A 24,086-nucleotide genomic window follows, 5' to 3' on the forward strand; every position below is an offset into this window, starting at 1 on the left:
GACATTTTGGAAAGATCAACATTCCTTCAAGAATCCACATGAAGAGACTTTACCTTTCCTGCCTTTGAATGTTGGCCAGTTTTGGCAGCCAATGTTTATCATGTAAACTCCATGAGAAAAAGTCTCTTGTCTGTCTTCACCACTGCAGTCCTGGTGCATAGGAAAACACCTGGGCACATAGTAGATACTCAGTAAATGTTTGTGAAAGACTTCTGCTATTAGGCTACAGTGAATTGTTCAAGACAGAGATGCTTGCTTCCTTGTTGTTATCAGATATTTTTATTCCCAAGCCGACCAGGAAGATGGTCACATCCAAGCACATTTGAACAGATTGACTAATCTTTCACTGTCCTTGTCATTTCTTATAGGAAAGTGAATTTTTAAAAAGTATTGATTTACCCCAGAATATCTGGAAGAAGTTTTAATGAAATAATGACAAATCTTCTTACAAATTCTGCAAAATACAATGTAAATATCTATATATATAAAAGGCTAATATGCAAAGTGTCCCCTCAGGAGTTTGACTGAGAGACTGGTAGTTCAATCACTCACTATGACGTGCACTGACCACCAGGGGGCGGCACGGAATGAAGGAAGGCCCTGGCTGACAGCCAGCAACCAGGGAAGGAAGGTCCCAGCTGCAGCTGGAAGGTCCCAATTGGCCCTGATTGCCAGCCAGGCCTAGGGACGCTACCCATGAATGAATTTCATGCACTGGGCCTCTAGTATAATAATAATATATCTCCAACGATTAGGGACTCACCCACCTAGAGCATCTGTCAGAGATGACAAGGAAGAGATTCCCCATCAGGTAGGAAGCTGGACTAAGTTCCTTCCCCACTCAAAGTACAATTGTTAAGTCATCTTAAATTCTCAGGATTTTCTTTGACCTCTTGATTGCTTCTAGTTTTATCCATTTTTTGTCTACATAGCACATTCTGTAACAGCCTTTCAAAATGTACCTAAAGAGGATGCAACCCTGCAAAGGAAAAATGTTCTTGATATCCAACCCAGAGGACGATATAAATCTATCTGTAAAATGAGAAGTGAAATACAAAAACACAATTAGTCTAATGTATCCCTATTTTTTAATGAAAGGGTATTCTAGTCAACTATAATTTTAAGATGATAATTTACCCTGGCCTTATTAATAGATAAGCATTCTTATTTTATACTTAACTGGAGGCCCAGTGCAAGATTTCATGCACCACTGGGGTCCCTCGGCCTGGCCTGTGGGATCGGGCCAAAACTGGCTCTCTGACATCCCCTGAGGGGTCCCAGATTGCGAGAGGGTGCAGGCCAGACCGAGGCACCCCACAGGTGCATGATCAGGGGAGGGACACAAGAGGTTGGCCAGCTGGGGAGGGACTGCAGGAGGGCTCCAGGGTGTGTCCAGCCTGTCTCACTCAGCCCTGATCAGCCAGACCCCAGCAGCAAGCTAACCAACTGTCAGAGCATCTGCCCCCTGGTGGTCAGTGCACATCACAGAGACTGGTCGATCTGTCAACTGTCTTCCCCCTGGTGGTCAGTGCACGTCATAGTGAGCAGTTGAGCGGCCTTAGCATATCATTAGCATATTATTCTTTGATTGGTTGAACTGATGACTGGACACTTAGCATATTAGGTTTTTATTATACAGGATTACCTCAGAGACCTATAACAGGACTATTACTAATAATTCACTTCTGAGGCTCAGGAAGTTTATCATTATATTTTGTTATGATTCTTCCCTTATTAAAGATATTTATTAACAAATATGTACACACACACATGCACGCACGCACACACACAGACAAGACTTGATGAGGTAGCAGGAGGAAAGGAGAGAAGATACATGAAAAAGCAGAATGAGAAGTGGTTAAGCCACATTAATAAAGACCCATGGACTAATGTAAAAATCCATGGGTTCTTACTGTGAAGTCTCTGGAACTCTCCACCTTCAAGGCAGCACAACTGTACAGTTATAGTTTCTATAAGGCTCAGCTTTTTCTGTTTCTTTCTGAGAAGCTCAGTTGTTCAGTTATTCTGGATTCCTATAAGACCTAAATGTACAGCTAAGAAGTCTGTTTTCTTATTTCTACCTTGAAATAAATGCCCCACTATTGACAGATCTGAGTGACAGACCTGTAAGGCTCAGCTGCCTGTTGGGAGTCATGCTGCCTGAGAATCGTCAGCAATGTCCCTTCCTCACCCTGTGACTCAGGCGACTTGTTTAACCTCGCTGTGCCTCAGTTTCCTTCTCTCCAAAAATCTATATATATAAAAGCCTAAGCGACCGAATGACCAAATGACCGGTTGACCAGTCGCTATGACATGCACTGACCACCAGGTGGCAGACGCTCAATGCAGAAGCTGCCCCCTGGTGGTCAGTGTGCTCCCACAGCCAACCTCCGACTGCCAGCCAGCCCCAATCATGCACGAATTCATGCACCAGCCCTCTAGTACAATAATAATAGGCTAATCAGAAGATTAAATTAGATATTTATAAAGTGCTTAACCCTTTGCACTCGCTTGCTTTTTTCTTGATTCCTGCTACCAATGCTAACTGTGTCGAGTCACACTCAACATCTGAGTGCAAAAGGTTAAAACACTTTTATTTAGGCCTGGCATGCAATAAACAAGCAGTAAATACTAAACACTTTTATAATCATATTTATTGTACCTAAAAATGAACTCAAAAGAATGTCCTCTTTGCTTCCTCTATAGTTCGAGAGCGAACCCTAAGGCTCTTCAAAGGAACTGATGATTGTCCCTGGGGCTTCCAAATTCAATTCTCCAAACCAATCGTGGTAACAGAAGTGGATGCTAGTAAGTTGTATCACTCTAGCAGTTTTAATCTAAATAGCCTTCGATATCATAGTCCTGTAAAGCACACATATGCAATACATGCAATTTCTAAATCTCAGTCTATCAGAAACTCATGGTGATTGACAGGTGCCCACAACATGACCAGATGTTTTTTATAAGACATGCTTTCCTGATGGAAAATACCCCTCTGCTATACATAGGGCATTGGTCTCCCTACCAAAAATTAACCCTACCTGCAAAGATTAACAACCTAGGAGTAGGTTGTTGCTGATTTATTAGTACTTAATATTTTCCGGGAAGCATTCCATTCCCCCTTAATTATTTCCTTACAGCTTTTCAGATCTCCTTATTTCCTAACAAGCAAATTAAGAATTAGAAGATGCCTAGTGAAAGTTGGATCCTTTGCTCCCTAATCTATAACACGAGTAATGTGAGATCAATACTTTGAGGCCAGAATACTAAGGTTGGTAGGCATCTATACATGTAAAAGCCTAAGTGGCCATTCGACCATTTGACCATTCGATCAGTAGCTATGATGTGCACTGACCACCAGGGGGCAGATGCTCAACATACAGGCATGGAAACATGGAACAGACTGATGAATTTCAGAGGGAAGGGAGGAGGGGGGAGAGCCGGAAGAGATTAACCAAAGATCTTATATGTGTAATAGAAGCTGGGTGCACAGATTCATACACCAGTGGGGTCCCTTGGCCTGGTCTGCAGGGATCGGGCCAAAACCGGGAGTCCGACATCCCCCTAGGGGTCCCAGATTGGGAGAGGGCGCAGGCCAAGCCAAGGGATCCCACAAGTGCATGAATCCATGCACTGGGCCTCTAGTATAAAATAAAGGAGTCCACACCAACATGATGCATTAGATGAGGCTTAATGAGATTATCACAGAGGGAGGCCCAGGGCCACTAGAAGGTTTCTTATTGACATTTCAGTATTTGTCTGGACTGTGAGTTTCCCAAGGTCAGAAACTCTATCTTACACATTATTTTATCCTCAATAATTTGTGCAGTATCCCAAAAGCAACAGAGTAGATGCCCCAAAATGCTTGTTGAGTGACAGAACGAGCCCTGGGTACCTAAGAGCGGGGGAAGCATGGGGCAGAGAGGAAGGAAGGAGTGCCGTTCAGGAGGTTTAGGACCGGTCCTGCTTTGTCCTGGTGCTCTAGTCCCTCCTCTGGCGCCCTTATCACCAGGGTAGCATTGCACTTTCCTTGGCCTGTCAGCATTCAGGTATTCCTCTGCTGTGTGCTCTGTGGTTCTAACTGAGAGTCAGCTCTCCTATCTGTAAAGAAGCGGGTGGCTACTCAGCTCCAGTAGCAGGGATGGAAGATGCAGTATATGGAATTGGTGCCTCCTAGCCCAGCATTTCAGTCATAGGTGACAATAGTGGGTAGGAAACAATGTGCCCAGACAACCACTATTCTTTATATGAACAGAATTTTCTAATCAATTCTTGGTTCATGGGAATGAAGGAAAGAAATACTGAGTATCTAGATAGAATGTGAGATATTCCTGGAGCAGCAAAGAAGCTGTTTTCTAGTTTTAGGGCCTGCCTAAGGAAACATTTTACAGGGTATCACTTTTGCCAGGCGCTCAATGGCACAGATTTTGTGTAATCCTATAGAGCTTAGTCTCCTTTAATCATGAGGGGATTATCTATGTACTAAGTAACCTGGATATCTATTTCACACTCATTGATGTTTATAAAGAAGGAAATTTACTTATTTATAATATCAAAGTAGTAATTAAGTGCACAGAAAAGGCTTCAGCCCATAATTCAGGCCTGGCACCTGTGAAAAGAGAGAGGGAGGGAAGCAGGATTGGGTAGAAAGAACCTCAGACTGCAATGCAGCTCTGAGAAATTCTGAGACAGACTGATAGGGAGCTCCACAGCAGAGTGTCCCTGAGCGAGGTCCCGCAACGGCCAGAAACAGCTTGGCTCTAGGACCCTCTCCGACGCACTCACAGGCCATAAACGGTACCTTCCTGGGGAGGATGTAGCCTATTGTGAGGTGCGATGATCAGAAAGTGTGGCAGTTGAAGACTTTCACTCAATTACAACTCTCACATCCCATCTCTTGAAGGTGTATGTTGGCAGTGTAGATCCAACACCTCTATGGAGGGTGTGAATAGAAAGCCCTCGGCAAGCAGGAGAAAATTGTTTGGAACAATTCCAAGAAAGGTGTGACAAATACTAGTTTGAAAATAACAAAATATAGAAAGAAATTTAAGAACATATAAATTAATGGCAGAAAAAAACATGTGTACCATTTGTAAATCTTAATGTGTAAAGATGTCAATTCTTCCTTAAGTTGATCTATAGATGTAATCCCAATTAAAATTCTAGTAAAGTAGCTGTTTTAGTTTTTGCTTTTGTGGTAAATTTCCTTTAATTAGATTCTAAAATACTTATAGAAAGCAAATTTTCCGTGAAAATTATTTTTTTCAGGGAAAAAAAGCCTTTTATTCTGAGTTAGATGTCAAAATTCAAATGCATGGATATATTTTTACTTTGAAATGAATAAATTTCAATTAAAGTTTAATCAGTTAGTCAAATATGTAAATGATGACTTAACAAATAATTTTCTTATTCAGGGAAGGGAAAGGGAGGAAATTTACCCAAATGTAGGTGGGATTTGGGGGTGGAAGAATGAACCCCAAATAAGTGCGGAAAGGGTAGAATTGGAACATGGTGACAGAACTCAGGTGACAAACGATAAAGATTGCAAATTTTGTCCAGGGTCAACCTTACTTGGCCCTTCAACCTTAGTGCCCTTCAAATTAACAAGAACAAAAAACAATTGTGGAATTACTTCTTTATAGACACAAAGACAAGCAACTTTTTATCATAAAGTGGCTTCCGGTTTTGTCACTGCATTTTTAAAAGACATCTAGCTTTCAGGAAATAAATGTTTATTCATGGGGAATGTATTCACTGATGTTTCTCATCTTCCCACTCCACTTTCTTCTCTCCCCCTCTTCCTCTTGCCATTTTTTCTCTTCTCTTCCCTTTTCCCCTTTTGCCTACTCTCCTCTTTCTACCTCTGACTTTATTTCTTAAATAAAGAAATAAACTAATTCATAAAGAAAATAAATGACTGCCCCTTTTTCTAAAAAAATCAAATAGGTCTGACTTTATAAGTTTAGCAGATTTTTGCAAAATATCCAAAACCTCAACAGACTTGACTCTGTGCCTGTCATTCTAGATAAAATAACTAAATGCAGTTTCATAAAATGTTATGATCTCTTTAATTTTTGATACCTTTGCAACTGTTCAACTGAAATAGTTAACTGTATCTCATCCATTCAAATACGAAACAAATAAAAATGTTTGGATTGCAAATGACCGTATTTAGGAGGCCTTGAGGTTTTGTAATAGGAAAAGCTGAAGCGTGTCTACTGTAGCAGAAATGGTACAATACATAGTTAACCTAGGATTTTATTCAATATCAGAAAGTGCTGCCCTGGCAGGGATTCATGTAGCTGCTGAGTCTACTTCTTTTTTAAAACGTTTCTTAAGCACAACCTCCGAAACCCATTGTCTAGTCAAATCTACTAAATGAGCGGTTGAGGGACTTCAAAATTACACATATTTTCAGCACTTCTGAGAATCTCATTCACACCACAAAACATTGTTCTGGATGCACTAGAGAGGCTTAATTACACACTGAAGATAAAAAGATAAAGCGGGAGATGTGTAGGTGGGATGGAAGTGATTATCCATAAGTATACAGAGAGGGAGCTTGCGTGTAGCTTACATAACTAATTGCCCACACCCAGCTGGCATTTGCATGAACATTTTCTATGAAAGACTAAATGCTTGTGCGATCTGTTGGCATAAACAAAAGAACCAGATGTTCCAACTCTGATACCAAGCAAACTTGAAAAGAAAACTATACATTTAGGGATGGACAAACCATAGAGGAAATTGTGGACAGGCCCATCTTTCTGGAAGCTCTAGAATTAAAATGCTACTGTTGTAGTACAATTTTTTTAAATGAAAAGGACAAGCCCCTGTTTTAAATTATAAGGTTTTCAGATTCTGCTTTGTATGTAAATAAGCATGAAAGGATGGAGTAGCTCAGCATTTAACTTTTTACAAACCCAGAACTATTTAGTCAAGTATCCTTTTGGAGAAACAAACTTAGAAAACAATGGTCTTGTTTTTCCACCATGTCATTCCTTCCTGTGTAATGTAGGATACACACTTCTAGCTGCACCCAAGACCAAGTAGGGCAAGCATCTGTATGGTATATTGCCGGGTAAATTCCTACCATTTTTTTGTAGATAGGGAGAATTTGTAAGTTGCATTGCAAAATGGGACACGATAGGTACCATCTATCTTTAAAGCTAAAAACAAACTATCAAAAATAATAATACCTTTACAAACAAGAATCCTTTTTACTCTCATAACTCAAAAATACAAAGATAAATACTGTAACAATTTTTAAATGAGTAAAATATTTGAGTAGACATTTCTCCAAAGAAAATGTACACATAGCCATTAAGCACATAAAAAATGTCCAACAGTCATCAGGGAAATGCAAATGACAACCACAGTGAAATGCCACTTCACACTCACTAGGGTGGCTATCATCAAAAAGTCAAAAGCAACAATTCTTGGCAAGAACGTGGAGAAATCCAGAACATGTATGCAATACCAATGGGAATGTGAAATGGTGCAGCCATTTGGGAAAACAGTATGACCGCATCTCAAGAAGTTAAGCATAGTTACCATTTGACTCCCAGTTCCACTCACGGATATATACCTAAGACAAATAAAAACGTATGTCCACAAGAAAACTTGTACACCAATTTCCATAGCAGCATTCTTTATCCAAAAAATGGAAACAATACAAATTCCCATCTACTGATGATGCATAAAAAAATGTACTATATCCTTACAATAAAATATTTATTCAGCAATTAAAATAAATGTAATATATGCGGATGAATCTTAAAAATAGTTTGCTAATTAAATGAAGCCAAACACAAAAGACGACATATTGAATGACTTCACTTATATGAAATGTCCGTAATAGGCAAATCCATAGAGAGAAAAAATAGATAAGTGGTTGCCTGCAGCCAAGAGGTTGGAGGAAATAGAGAGTGACAGCTATTGGTTAGAGAGTTTCTTTCTAGGGTAGCAAAAATGTTCTAAAATTATATTGTGGTGATGGTAGCACAATTCCAAGAACATAGTAAAAACCATTTAATTATATACTTTAAATGGGTGAAATATATGGTATGGGAATTAAATCTCAAAGGTGTTAAAAATGAATTATTTCCGTATTGATGGAGCCCTCAGGTCAAAAATTATTGTTTAAAGGCAGAGTTTACTTAGGAGTCAAGATGTGTTATCAGACACTTACACCTTTGATTATAGTAGCTTATGACTTTATCTAGTCAACTATTTAGCAAGTATTGACCAGCACAAATAGCTCAAACATTTTTCTTCCACTTTCCTCATACCCCTTAAAATTCTTTATCATTTACTTTCCCATCTCCAGATTTAATCACTTTTCATAGATTCTTGTTCTTGACTTCTTGAATAGACTGGAATTTAAAAGGCTATTTCTATGGGATGTTCTGTGGTGTCACTGTAGAACTGCAGACCATTTTCTCCATCTTGAAATTCTTCTCTTGCCTTCACTGATCTTATATTCTTGCTTCCATGTTCTCTGGGATCCATCTGCTCCATCTCTATGTTCCTCTTTGCCTCCTCTTTCCCTCCTCTCCTTAAAGGTGATTATTCATCAAGGTTTTGTCCTCAATACCCTGCATTTCTCTCCTTACACTTGTCCCTTTCTTCATACATTCTGAATCCATTTCTCAGACCCATCACATATCCTGGGTTTCAAAGATATTTTTCTATCAGCTCAATAAACATTTCCATTTTCTCTTCCATGGTTATCTTAGTATTACCAAAAAACACACATGTTTAGCCAACTTTTTAAATGTCCCTACCATGTGCCAGAGATTATACTAGACATGAGAAACACATAGATAGAAGATAGATAGATAGATAGATAGATAGATAGATAGATAGATAGATAGAGGCAGATAGGTGATAGATAGATAGATAGATAGATAGATAGATAGATGATAGATAGATAGATAGATAGATAGATAGATAGATAGATAGATGATAGAAAGACAGATAAATTTTTACTTGCTCTTGAGGTATTCATTGTCCATTAGGTATAGAAAGGCAGATATGCAAATGAGTGCAATGAAGTGGTTTAGGTCCTATGCCGGCATTTTACACCTTCCATTCATTTCCAGTTTGTATTCCCAGAGTCCCATTACAGGCCTGTTTTAATTCTGATGATAACATATTTGCTGATCTTCTTAATTTAATCTCTTCCTATTCTAAATTAATCTTCTGAAAGCCACTGCATATCTATTTTCTGCTCACAAACTTTAATGGCTATTATTGAAGGATCAAGTACAAATTCTTCATCCTCACATGGAAGATCCTTTACACACTGCCTAACTTTTCAATCTTCTCCTCCACACTCACCCTACCTACCCACAACCTCTGCTGCAGTTGATCTGAGTCACTTTTTGGCATGTCTTAAAACATTCTGCTTGTGTACCTTTGCTCAGAAAACTTCTATTTCTTGGCTTGCTGATTGAGGTTATGCTAGCTTTGGAAACAAAAATATATGAATGGGTTAAGAGAATAAATGCTCATTAGTCACTTGCGTTAATAGTCCAATGTGGATGTTCTTGATTGAATGCTGACTTTGACCTACACAATGTTTCAAGATCCAGGTGTTCTGTTTTCTTCTGTTGTTGTTGAGTGGTATCATCCCCTAGGGCCTTGAAGTTATCTGCATCTGGCAAGCAGATGGGAAAGGAGTATGAAGGATGGTCCCTGAGATGTTTTTATGGGTCAGGCCTAGCAGTGGCATACATCACTTCTATCCACATTCTTTTGGCTAGAACTCAATCATATTGCCTATCCAATTGCAAAAGAGTAAGAGAAAAGCTGTCCAACTGTGAGCAGATAGAAGAGAAATTCATTTTGTGAACACCCAGCAGTCTTTGCCACCCCGACCTCCTCATTACTCCCCACTGTGGAGAATCTAGTTCCACTTCCTCTGGAAAGCATTTCTTAACCACTTGAAATGGGAATGAGAATTCCCTTTTCTGATGTTTCACAGGACCCATTGTCTTTGTTACTTACTTTACACTTACCACTCACTGTGTTGCAAATTACTTTTCTTTTTCATTGTGCATTATCTTTTCATCCCCAGTGGAATCCTAAACCCCTTAAAGGCATACTTTTGGGCCATTCATTCATTCAATATGTGTTTTATGGGCAACCACCATATAGGACTTAATATTTGGTGCCCTAGGGGACACAAAAATCGATTTTTTAAAAAAAAGTCATTCTGGACCTATATTGTCATTTTAGAATTTGATTTAGAAGGCATTGACATAACAAGTCCTCTGAGTCCTTTAAAACTATAGAGGAATTCATTTCAATGATAAGCCATACCATACCATTTCAATTCATTACAAGGATGGCATTATGTAAATTAATGGATATATTAAATGTTATTCTTCGCTTACATTTCCACATTGATTGGCCGTTGCTTATCCAAGCAGCAAAGACCTTCCCTATCGCATTGTAAATAGATGTAGACAAATTGTGATTGTTTCTAAAAATATTCAAAGTCATGTTACCTCACCAGTTGAGTCATGCTCTAAGATTCAAAGTCTTTGAGGAGGGTTATGACAACCTAGATAATGACAGCCTGGTGATTCTGCACAATACTCCGCACGTCCATGAACCGTGCACATGCATGCGGCACTGAGAGCTGAGACAAAGGAAACGGGTTCACACTGAAGTGAAGAAGAAAAAGTAGATAGAAAACTGCTGGTGAAGGAATCTTGGTTAAATATATGGAAGATCTTATTAAAAATGAATTAACCTTAAAATGGCTTATTAAGCCCTCTCTCACCCCTAGAAAATATTAGGTATGTTACAGGAAGTGCAGATGCTAGAAAACCAGGGGATAAAATAAATAGCCTCTGGATAGGTCCTCCCCACCTTTCAAAGCCTAAATCCTAAGGCTCAGGCTATTTTTGGTTTCCTTTCAGAACGGAGCCTATACAATGAAAGCAAAAGCAGCTCTTTCTTTCTTTCTTTTTTTTTTTCTCTGACTACTCCAAGATCTGTTTTTGCCACAACTTCATAAGTATTTCAATTACTTGTTCCCTCAACAATCCTGCAGCGAAGCGCTGCCCCCACCCTCCTCTTTATAGATGAAGATATTGAGGTTAAGTGATTTTCTCAGGGTTACAAAGAGACCTAGCAGCAATGAAGGAATGAGAACTCGCGGTTCAACCTTCTGGTGGATGAATAGATGAGTTTCTGAGCAGCTGCTATTATATTGCAAAGAGGCCACGTAGATGCCTGGCTGAATGTGCAAAGAAACCGGGTCCAGGAAATGAAAGGGAGGCTGCGAGGACAGCTTTCTCCTTCCTATTAATGACACAGTCAATTGTTTAAAAGTTGGAAAGAAAGGCCCTTTAGAGAAAGAGCTTTTTAAAAAGAGGACAAACAGCAGGGCACTCAATTTGGGACCCTGCCTCAATGAGGCCCTTGTTGTCTGTCTTCTCGCAGACAGCGCGGCTGAGGAAGCTGGACTGCAGATCGGAGACGTGGTGCTGGCTGTCAATGGCACCGAGGTCAGCAGTGTGGAGCACGCAGAAGCTGTGCACCTTGCGAGGAAAGGTAGGTGGGCGAGCCACAGACTCAACAGTTAATCCGAGGAAGCACAGAGCCGCACTTCACCAGGGAGTTCGAACAGGTGGGAGAGGCAACATAATTTTTTCATATGAATAAAATCACATCTCTGCCCATGCTCCTTCTGTATCAATGGCCAGCCACAATAGTGAAACCAGAAAATGGCAGTAAGCCAAATGTGCTCTATTTAATACCAACATATTTCCTTCAATTCCCTCCCTCTATTGTCTCTTTCTTCCTTTCTCTTTTCTTCCTTTTTTCCATCAGTTGTTAGAGTTAAGAGACTCAGAGTTGAAATTAAAAAAGAGAGAGAGAGGAATGAAGAAATTACAACTTAAAGCTTTTACAGATTTTCCTAGGGCCACTTGAAGCCTGCCCTTAAAGCAATTCTTTCACGGATGGAACCGAGAGAACAATAACACATGCCCCGTACCCTTGTACTCACTCACATTAAACTTTGTGGGAAAGCTAATACCATCTTCCTCTCTGCAAACCAAGTTACTTCCTTTGGTGTGAAGTTACAAATCCTTACCTCCACACAGACCTGAAAGCATGCAACTGGCAATTGCTTTATTCCATCATCGGCTTACTTGGTGAGGTGCCCCATGCCTGGCTTCCCAAAGGCTGCATGCATCCCTCCCTGCTCCTGGAGCATATTATCAGACAGTGATATTAAAATGGGAGCATTTGAGATAGGCCACAGGTGCCACTTGCTAAGCTACATCACTTGCCCTTTTGCATGATGCCATTATGCCTGGGGGTTAGCAACAGCAAGAGACTTCTCTAGTGCAAAAAATCACTAACAAATGTTGCGTCCTGATAAGCTATTCTGGACTTTTTTAAAGAAAGAATTTAGCTTAGTATTTGGCTAACTCTGAAGGAGTTGTCATGTACTAGGTGCACCAGGAACCCAAGGACACGATCAGTTCACATGTGCACAACTACTTGTGAGTCCTACATGTGCAGATGAGAAATTAAGATAATATGGTAATGACTGTACGAATGAATTGGTAGCATCCCATACAATATGGGAATTTTATCCCATTATATTTGGCTTTACCTGTTCCTAGGTTCTTTGTCACAAATGATTATTTTTTGAGTTAAATAAAACCTAATTTTAGTAATACTTATACTTGTAGGATTTATTTTCTTTTCCCCCAAGAAGTTTAATGTTCTTTATAATACTGAACCATTCGGCCTCACTATATCAGTTAATGGAACATCTCTAAAACTTGAATGGAAGGTTTTCAGATTTCTAAAAGATGATGAACTAACATTGATACTGAGAGAAGAGCTAAATCTAACACCCTCGCTTGTGCTGTTCCTGGCAGCTATTTGTAGGATGGATTTACCTGCTGCTATGTTCTGGCTTCCACCATACCTTGGTTTTCCTTCCCCAAGAAAACACTCACCCTCGGGGAACCTCCCTATGTCTCCAATCCTTCTCAAACCCAACAGTGGAGATGCTTCAGAAGCAGAAAGGCAAATTGTAGATCTGATGTTCGAAAGTGAGGACAGTAAGAAACTTTTGAGAAGACAATGTCATTGTGGATGTTCGGAGGAGTGGGATCTACAGCCAAGAGCAGAAGAGGGCTGAATGCCTCATGTGGGGCATAGCTAGGGGACCCTTTATCAGTGTTTTCCTCCCCTATGGGCTCAGTGGTCAATTCCCTACCACTGAAAGCCAGACAAACAGAAGCACCTGTTGTGGACAGGTGGAAACATAAGGTGGCACGTCAGCCCAGCTGGATTAGGGAGATGATTATTCCTTTCTCGGGCTTCCTCTCCCGCACATCTCTAACTGAGAAATAATAAAAAGAAAAAATGCAAATAAACAAAATAAAAAAAGAAACAATAGAAAAATAGTTTTAAAAATAATTAAATACTACTTTGAACTATATAACAATAAATCTGAAAACTGGATAGATAAAAATATTTTCCAAAAACATTCATGGTGCCAAAGTAAGTGCAAGAATAGATAGAAAATTGGTACATACTACAATAAATTTCCATCCTATTCCATCCACCATACAAAAGCCCAAAATACCAGTCCCTTTTATAAATGAAATTTATTTAACTTTCAAAGAATAAGTAATTCCTATTCTATAGAGTTTTTTCCAGAAAAAGGGAACGAGAGAATGCTTCTTGGCTCATTTTATAAGATTACTATAACTTTGATTCCAGAACCAGATAAATATACGATAAAAAATAAAATATCTATTTTACTTATGAAGTGTAAGAACAAAGAGTAGATATCTGAATCAAGCTGTTTACTCAAATTACACATAATGCATCATAATCAAGTCAGGTTTAAAATAAAGATGGCTTATCATAAGAAAATATTTTAACACAATTCATCACATTAATGGACTAAAGAAAAAACATCACATGACTATTTCAATAGAATAAAAAATCATGTAATAAAGTTCAGCAAATTTATTTAAAATTCTCTAAACAATAGGAATAGAAGTTTCTTTTCATAGCTTTGTAAAGGGAATCTACCAAAAATCTAACCATGAAAAGAAAAAGTATATAAAAGAATGTACACAACAACAAAACTTTTAATAGAGAAACTTTGGACACATTTCTTTTGAGATTGAGAAGAATAATGCCAATTTTAGCAACCTCTGTGTATCTAATATCAAAGGTCCTGACTTATCCAATAATACAAAAAAGAGAAATAAAAGTGTATTGTCTAGAAGGAAAGAAATAAAACCATTATTATTTTCAGATTATATAATTATAACAAAATCAATAGACTAATGCTTAGAATGAATAAGGGAAATATTGACCAAACCAAGATCTCCTTATAAAAATCAGTAGTGTTCACCTACACCAGTAATAACCAAAAAGAAGAAGAAGAAGAAAGGACACTAAGATATGATTAAAAATAGCAAAAGAAAACTACAAGGTAGAAAAGAATTAATTTAATAAGGAATGCACACGAATTTTATGAAAAAAATATGTACAACTTGACCAAAATACATAAAAGAAGACATAAGTACCTGGAGATGTACAGTATCTTTATAGGTGGAAAAATTGTAAAGATATTAATTCTCCCCAAATTAATAATTAAATTTTATTAAACATATTTGAGTAGCTTGTCAAAGTTATCCTCAAATATATACATGTCTACAAATATATACAAAAGAATGGGGCAAGCAACGGCAAAGAAACTTTTTTTTAATATATTTTATTGATTTTTTACAGAGAGGAAGGGAGAGAGCTAGAGAGTTAGAAACATCAATCAGCTGCCTCCTGCACACCCCCTACTGGGGATGTGCTCGCAACCAAGGTACATGCCCTAGACCAGAATCGACCCTTCAGTCCGCAGGCCGATGCTCTATCCACTGAGCCAAACCAGTTAGGGCGGCAAAGAAACTTTTTATACAAGATATTAAGGTACATTACAAAACCATAATAATAATAAATAAAAAGTGGTACTGTCACAGAAAATCACAAGTGGGATAGAATGAATTAGAAAGCTTAGAAACACACTAAAACAAACTAAATATTTATTAAAACTTGATGTATGATAAATGTATCATCACAAAACAATGAGAAAAGGACAAATTTTAGTACATCATTTTTATACAGAACTATAAGTATGCTACCTTATACTTTATACCATATACAAAGGTGGACAATAAAATAAATTGTGGGAGAATTAACTTGGTTAGTGGTGAAAGAAATCCAAGTTAACAAGATGACATTTTAGATCCACCAGATTAGAGGGGGAGATTATAAATGATATGATAGCCAACTTTGGTAAGGATATGAAGAAATGAGAACCCTCATGCACTCTTGTTAGGCCATAGGCATTTCAAAGAGCAATCTGGCAACATCTAGTAAAGTACCTTATCAATCTTTTGCACTAGATTGCACTTCTGGGTTTAAAAGCCCAAAGAAACTGCTGATAGGACAAATACAAGGACATTCAATGCAATGTTCTGTGTGGTAGAGAATATTTCGAGGAAGTCTGGTTGACCCATGGATATGTAACGTACTTGGACTTCTATGCCACACTTTGAAACAATAAAGGAGATGAGCATTTAGCATCATGGATAGATCCTTTAGAAATGGTTTTGAGTTGAGAGAGAGAGAGAGAGAGAGAGAGAGAGAGAGAGAGAGAGAGAGAGAGAGAGAGAGAGAAATTGGCACAATATCATTTATGTAAAATAAAATGACATACACAAAAGAGTGTGCCCACAGTCCTATGCTCTATGAGTGCCTACTGTGAGGAGCAGAATGTTGGAGGAAAGTTAGGAACAGAGGGAGAAAATAAAAAATAATACAAAAGGGAGCTTCATCCCAAAGACAATTGTGTGCAACAACCTGAGTGTCATGATGGGCTGGGCGGTCTGTACCCAAGTTCAAGAGTGACAGATGAACACCTCCCGAGCAGGGACCCACCCATACACAATTTTACCTCCACCCACATTCTAAAATTTATAGGCAGTATGGTGAAGGAAGGCAAAAGCAAAAGCAAAACTGGACTATTGAGATGCAGTGGGTCTGTGAGAAGAAACTAAAAAGAGGATGAGAAAAGGGAAAAATAATAGGAATAAGTTCGTTTTATGTAGTGCTTCACAGGTTTGATTTTGTTAGCAAGCCTATAAACTGGTCAGGGTGTTTCTGGAACACAACATTTGAGACAAGCTTTTGGGTGTCCTCTCTGTGAGAGAAAGTCACCAACTTATCTGAAAAAAAGCAATATTCATAAAACAACTGACAGAGCCTTTTGTTAAACTCATTGGATGTGTACAAATCTTGAAATATATATTTAAGCATCCATTAAAAAGAGGCTTATTTAAAAATCAAAAATAAATAAAATAAAAATCCAAATGTTTCTGCTTGCCTGTTGTATCTGTTTGCCTAAACTTCTTGAGTCTAACTGATATCATTTTGGCCACTATATATTTCGGTACAGTTTCCTTCCCATGCATTTAGACTTATAAACATTAAATCACTTTTCTCAAAACATAAATCATATAGCTCACTGTATGTGAGACTCACCAGAGACACTCTTTCAAGTACAGAGCTCCTGGTGGTGGCCTGCACGTTGTCATTTTAATCAGCTCTCCCTGGTGGTTCTTTCACAGCCGGCTCAGCATCAGTACACAGTGCGGCATTGGCATCGGGGAGGCATGGCCAGAGGGTTACAGCCATAGGTCAGGAGTCTGTTTTGTTAGCTTCCAGTGCAGGTGTTACCATATCTCCCTAGACTTGCATTAGAAAGGGGGTCCACTGTCTGTTATAAGGTCAATTTTTCAGTAATTCTATTGAACTAATAATTCTAGCCAATAATAATCATAGAATAATATAGTAATATATATTACAGAAAATTATAATATAAAAATAAAAGTAATTGAATAATAATTCTATTCAAAAATACTACTAATCACACCCACTTGTACAAATTACCTTAATGTTGCTGCTGGGAAACCCAGAACAGATTTAAGAAAGCATTCAGTATCACACCCAGAATGACCAGAGTTCCATGTGAATCTTGACCTAATTAAGTCCCTCATATGCTCTAGTTTGGGTTTTTATAGACCTAGTTACTTGCAGACTCACATAGAAGGTTTAATGCTCAAGGGGAAAGGCTAGAAAGAAGGAAAGGAAAGGAAAACAATAAAGCGTCACGGCCCTGGAAGCCCTTGGAGTCTGAGGGCTCCTTGTTTCACTGTGAGCAGGCTTCACTGAAAACAAGGCAGGGAGCCCGTGGGGCGGACCGTGGCAGCTGCACCCAGTGCCCGCCCACCGAGCAGCCCCGAGGGACAGCGCCTGTCTGGCAGGTCCCTCTCCTGCGCCTGCAGGGGTGCTGGAGTTTGTCTGACAACAGAGGTGCGACTCTGACACGGTTTAAGTTCGGTGGCATAATGGGAAGACAGTGATGCAAGGAGCAAGTGTGAATTAGAAAAAGAAGTCACTTTTCTCTCTCCTGTAGCTGTAAATAACCTCACCCACAATTCCTTACTTCCAAAATTCTAGGCCCAAGTGCTAGGGAATGGGAGTTTGCTAGAGACTTTTTTCTTTTTAAGGACATCACCAAAGAGCTGTATTTGTTAAAGACATGATTTTCAAACTCTCATCACATGAATAGTTCCCTTGACTATTTCACCTCAAGCCATTCATCTTCCCGTATCCTTCCTCCCACCCACCTGCACACAGCAAGCAAGATTTCTGGGATGTCTAATAGAAGGCAATGGTTATATGTGTTCTTTCTCTAGGGCGGAGAGATACTTAGAGAAAGAAGTAATCCATGGAAAAACTAATAATTTCGTGGTTGCAAAATATTGGGGCTGAAAATGAAAGCATGCAGGGGAAACTAAATCATAGTCAAGGAAAGGAAGAAGCGTGGTGGTTGGTAATAAAGCTCTGTTTATGAGCAGAGCCTCTCAGCAACTGAGAGATGCCTGGGGACTTGCTACTCAAACTGTGGTCTGACATTACCTGAGAGCCTGTTACAAATGCAAAATCCTAGGCCTCGTCCCAGACCTGAATGAGGACATGCATTGCAACAGACCCACCAGGTAATTTGCATCTGCCTTTAGTCTGAGAAGCCCTGAACTGGGACATTTTAATATTTTACGGTCCCAGTAAATTAATAGATAAATAATAATAAAACCAGGAGGTTTTAATTGTTTGTACGTTACATTGAGTTTACACACACACACACACACACACACACACACACACACACTATAGTAACTACATAAATAATCTAATTTGGAGAGGACATCTAAAGTCTAAAGTCTCTGTGAACGCCTAGGTCCCCTGGCCCCTGATGGAATCTGCAGAGGATAGCACCACCATCACCCAGCAGCTGTTTGGAACTCAACAGCTCCCTGTGCATCAGGATCACGTCCTAACTCTGAACATGAAAAACGTTCCTTTAATAGATGGCACCATGCTGCAGCAGGACCATTTGCATCCTTGCCCCCGAGAGAATGTTTTTGGTGCACCGAGTCGTGTTGATGGCTGGCTGAAGCTCAAGCTTAGCCTGATCGGCATCAGAGAAACCCACATGCAGTCTGTGTAAGCAAGAGGAAAATGACCTCCAGGGCAGCCCACTGCAGCAGCACATAAATAAGTTGGCAGATGTGTCAATGAGGCACGTTAGTCCAGGAGTGCAGCTCTTTGGGGACTGAAGTCCAAAGACAAAGACATTTGTAGCTGCCGGTCAACCTGGAGCATTTCTGCTAATTTTTCTGGATGTGTTTTTGACAGGAGCTTAAGGGCAGTTCAATAAATTAAAATGTATTTACATGGCAATGAAGGATTATCTTGACACGCAGAGTTATTTAATTACCAAAGTGCTTTGTGTGCTGCTAAAGTTAAGACTATGTCAGCCTTTCTGGGACAAACGTTTATTTTCAGGGCCGTGTGAATGATCCCCGGGTTGGAGCTTGTCATTTGTGTAAGAGGAGTCTCCTCACTGACCCCCATTTCCATAAACAGCTCTAAAGATCAGTAATCTCAATGTCAGACATCATGATGAAGTCAGCACGGCCAAGGCCAAATGTCCCCCTTCCGGGATGTGGCCTGCCTCTCAGAGGAATTGTAAATGAAGCCATACCCCGTTTGCAGTCTTCAAAACTTGTCAGGGTTGCTGTCTGTCTGAATGACATTCAGAGAATTTTCCTGAGGCATCAAGAGGTGGGCGTATGATGCAAGTCTGTGTCCATGCTGGCAGCATCAAAGCAGTTGGTAAACAGTGATCGCATATTACCAGGGACAGGGACAATTTCCCCTAAGCTATGCACCATCCTGATCCTATCGGAAAGGAGGTCCAGGCTGGAAGGAAGGCACTCTGGAGAAGGCGAGGACATGCACCCGGAAGCTCAGGGTCCAATCCTCAGCACTAAGTTTGGTAGAATTGCTGTCTACTTCCAAGTTCAAAGGTTTGGCATTGATTTTGGCCAGAGATAATATTGGTGACAGGAATATTAGCAGTGGCTTAGATCCTCCCTTTAGCTAACCCAGGTCAAGGAGGCTCATTGAATAAAAGTAAGATAGGAAAGCCAAACCATCACCTATTTTCCTTCTTAGGATGCAAATCAAAATACGTTAAAGATTTCGCTTGATGCTGTTACAGACAGTCAGAAGGAACAGACTTGAGTGATTCATGACCAGACCCAACAAGGCTGATGGTTGAATAGAGAGAGTTCTGCACCAGAAGTCAGGACACCTGGGTCCCACATCTGATTCAATCCCTTGTGCGTGGCAAGGCCTCACAAAAGTCACTTTACCTCCCCAGCTTTCATTTTCCTCTCCAATGCGAGGGACTGAATTACTAAAGAATGCTGACTCATTCCAATCATGGGATTCTATTTCATTTATGAAAACTATAACCTCTTTTTCATCCATTTTTCCCCCCTGAAAAGCAGCAATCCTTCCAGCTGATTGAAAGATTCAGCCACTGAACCCTCCCAAATTCATTCCCCTAGGCCCAGACATCCTGACTCTGGTGGTGGGATCTGACATCAGCCGCTGTCCCAATACCCCTCGGCCCACCTGCCGCGGCTACCTGCATAAGAGGACTCACTCTGGCTTCGTGAAGGGTTGGAGGAAGAGGTGGTTTGTGCTGAAGCATGACGGCTGCCTCCACTATTACAGACATAAGAAGGTAAGTTGAGGGCAGGTGTAAGGGTTGGCATGGGTGAGCACAAGAAACCCTTGGAAGTGCAGTCAGTCCATGACCAATGCATTGTCTTGCAAGGTGCTAGGATTCTGGAAACCGTGTTCTGTTCTGTGACTTCCAAAACTTCTCCACAGGGTCAGAGCGTTGTAATTTATTTTCTCTGCTGCCGCATAAATCGAGGTTGGCATACGTTTCTATCTCCTTTATTCCTATTTTCAGTTCCTCTGTGAATACTTCCTTATCAAGCCAAGAAAATAAGAACCAAACTGCATACTTCGTACCTTAGAGAAATCAAGGTGGGTTAAGGCAAAGCGCGGCCAATATCCCGCTAGACCGCGTGCCTGGGCACTGTTCCCCAGGTTACAGTGACTGTTGTTAGCAAGGCTTTGGAAGCTGATCCCCAAGAAAGCCACCTGGAACACCTTGTTTCATCCCCCAGATTTCATTAGTGCAGTGATTTCTAACTATAGGTGAAGGCTGGACTCATCTGGGGAATGTTCTCCAAGGATGCAAAGCCGGTCCTCCTCCCAGAGGTTTCTCGTTCTGTCAGTTAAGGATGTAGCCTGGGCCTGTTGGTCTGGGGAAAGCACTTCAGGTGATTCTAGAGAGCAATTCTGAGGAACAACCTGCAGGCTGTGTCTTGTCAGCAGATGTGTTTTCTTAGCCCGATGCAGTACGGTGTTTAATGATTTTAATATGATGCAAACATAAAATTCAGAGACTTCATATAGAAATCCCAGTTTCCAAATTCGCCTGAAAAATTCCTTAACGACATTTGGTGGAAGCTAAATAGCGGCCCCCTCTCCTAGGGAGCACGGGAACTGTCCAGTTCAACAAGGGCCACTCTTCCCGTGTCTCCGGCCCTGCTGGCCTCACTCCAAACCATGTTTGTGACCCTCTGTTAACAAGTGTTAGAGACAGGAGTTTGGGTTGTTTACCTTTTCATGACACAATCTTATTATTTCTGCCTTTATTTCCACTGCCCTAGTTTCTTCATTTTAAGCTTCTTTTTTTGTTATATATAAGTGTGTGTGTGTGTGTGTGTGTGTGTGTGTGTACTTTGAATGACCTTAATTCTTTCTAGAACAAAGAAAGGAATCTATCTATATAAAAGGCTAATATGCTAAGTGTCCTTCCCACCTTCCGACCAGTTGCTATGACACGCACTGACCACCAGGGGCCAGATGCTCAATAGAGGAGCTGTCATGATGCGCACAGAGAAACGGCCCCGGGTCCACAAAGCAACACTCGGCTTCCCCCAAGTGGGACACAGGCCCCGTCACCACCCCGGAGCGATAGCCCACCAAATTGCAGCTGATGCTGCTGAGACCCCATGGTGCAAAATGCGGCCCACAGCCCAGCCCAGAAACGTGGCTGTGGGTGCCAGGTAATGATGTCACATAGCAATGCCTGGATTCATCTACCTAGTGATGACTAGTCCCCTTGCAGTTTCGTCAGCCCAGGACACAGGTGGAAACATTTTACACTTTAACCAAATGTCTATGAAGCGTTTTCCCATGCCTCATCTCAATTGATCCTCACAGAAGTCCTGGAGTAGGTAGATAGGAGACTTGGTGGAATCCTATTTTCTTTTCATTAGCCAGAAAACAGAAATTTAGAAAGCTTATAAACTTGACCTGACTGAAAAGAAGAAGGAAATGGTGGACCTTGAAAATGACTTCAGGTTTTCTCATTGTGCAGACTATGGTCAAACACTGCTGCAGTTAAATATTTTACCCTTTGTTCTCCCTGAGTGATCTACAATAATAACCTGCTTCATGTTGATATTTATTGCTATGTTGCTGACAATTACCTGAAAGAGAAGTTGGGGTGCTTCACTGGGCTGGAAAAAGTTTAGCTACATCAGAAAGCAGGTCTAATTACACAAGTTTATTCTATATCTATAAAAGGCTAAGTTGACTCACACATGTGCGATACATATAAAGCTCTCGCTGGCACCAATCGCACGCGTGTGTTTCGATATGTCATTGTCGATCATGAATTTGGTTGACACTTCCATTATAGAGAAAGGGCGAATAGCGATATTAAAATATTTCTTCTAATTAATTTCCTTTCAATGTGCAGAAATTCATGCACCGGGCCACTAGTATATCAATAAAGAAATCAACACAGATTTTAAAGTGAGGAGTAATTTTGCATATTGAATCCTTGTGAAGACTTTCTGTTCTGTGATTATTTCTCACTTATCTGTGACACAGACTAGGATTTGTCTGCCTTTCGTGGCTATGTGAGCTGCACAGCTACTTTGGAAAAACTTTGTCTCCCTCCAGTGCGGGAAAATAAGATTCTCTGTAATCAGAATGAGAAATGATGGTTCGGCCGTGTTCTCGGTATTCTGAGTATTAGAGGGGAACAGACCAGAAGTGTCCGATCTCGGTGTGCTTCAGAAGCCCCTGGAGAGTTTTCCAAAGTGCACACGCAAACCGTCTCCTTCTCTCTTACCTCCCGAGTGGGTCCTGGAAACCAGGTGTTCTTTCTTAAGCTTTCAAGGTAGTTATGATAGACCTGACTTGTAACCTGGCTGAGTCCCACAACAGAGTTTATTTCCATCTATAGTCAGAAGAAAAAAAACCGGGAGGCAAAAGCAAAGCTTGCCAGTTTTTCTTCCATGGTTCTTTATCCTGAGATTTTGTTCTTTTTGCTTTCTCTTATGAAATAGTGACAGCAGTAGATGCTGGCTTTTCTTTAATGGCCTTCCTCAGTAAAATAAATCCATAAAAGCAACCTTTTGTCAAGCACCCCATATATTAAAATTCCTGGTTCTTGAAAGTCAGAATGGTTCCTGGAGTCAGTGTTTTATACCTGGGTTTGCCAGATGGCAATCACGGGACTGGTGCTGCCTGCAGGTGTTATGTTTGGCTTGCACAATATTTTTATAAATTTTTAATTAAATGCATTCAGGTGTCGCATGCACTATCCAACTTACCATAATCCCTACTACTACTCATTACCTTACTCTGAGCCCAGTCACATAAACTACCCACTAGGCCCTGTAGGGATTTGAGTATTTGAATCCTGGGGGTAAAATTCACATGAAAAATTAGTTCTGTGGTTGTATAGTGGTAGGAATTAAAATAGATTTTTTTTTAACTGCTTCTAGTCCTCTTTGGAAAAGAAATGTGGATCTTACAGTAAGTTTGGACACAGCTAAGGAAAAACTATTTGAGTAACTGCAGTTGTGACCATCATTGCCACATAGGTTTTAATGTGGAGATGGTGAAATATAAAAACACAGCTTTATTCTGTTTTTAAAGGGCCAAAATCAGATCCCTCGTGGTGCTACAGATTCCAGAACACATTATGCCTGATCTTTAGAATAGATAGCAATGACTAAGAAGAATTAATGAGGCATAATAAGAACATAACAGAATAAATTAGCAGAAAACTAACTCAGCCATACAGTATTTATTCATGCAACAAATATGTATTGAGTGCTTTTTATGAACCAGGCATTATGCTAAGTACTGGGAACACACACATAAAATAACAGATACTGTACCTGCCCTGTTTGTGCTTATAATTCCATAGAAGAGACTAATATTAAGAAATGGATTCACAAATAAATATTCAATTATGACCCTGGCCGGGTGGCTCAGTTGTTGGAGCATTATCCCATACACCAAGGTGGCAGTTTCAATTCCTGGTCAGAGCACATACCTAGGTTGTGGGTTCGATTGCCGGTCAGGGCCCATACTGGAAACAACCAATCAGTGATTCTCTCTCATATCTGTATTTTCCTCTTTCTCTCTCTTTCTCTTCCTCGCTTTCTAAAATCAATAAAAAAATATCTTAGGGTGAGTATTTAAAAAAATATGCAATTGTGGTTGGTACATAAGTA

General features: G+C 40.1%; 2 protein-coding genes across 7 annotated transcripts in view; one reads left to right on the forward strand and one right to left on the reverse strand.

The window, feature by feature from the left end:
- Positions 1-24,086, reverse strand: part of LOC307108733 (uncharacterized protein) — an 823,426-nt gene that overhangs the window by 789,950 nt on the left and 9,390 nt on the right. The gene's annotated exons all lie outside the window — the stretch shown is intronic.
- Positions 1-24,086, forward strand: part of LOC307114802 (uncharacterized protein) — a gene marked incomplete at its 5' end in the record, with an annotated part of 91,755 nt that overhangs the window by 18,950 nt on the left and 48,719 nt on the right. Inside the window, 3 exons of the mRNA XM_079797606.1 lie at positions 2,707-2,808; positions 11,458-11,568; positions 20,034-20,212. Coding sequence (XP_079653732.1) covers positions 2,707-2,808; positions 11,458-11,568; positions 20,034-20,212 — 392 coding nt within the window. The remainder of the gene's footprint in view (positions 1-2,706; positions 2,809-11,457; positions 11,569-20,033; positions 20,213-24,086) is intronic.

This window comes from Cnephaeus nilssonii (assembly GCF_951640355.1).
Source record: "Cnephaeus nilssonii genome assembly, chromosome: 2".
Classification (NCBI taxonomy): Eukaryota; Metazoa; Chordata; class Mammalia; order Chiroptera; family Vespertilionidae; genus Cnephaeus; species Cnephaeus nilssonii.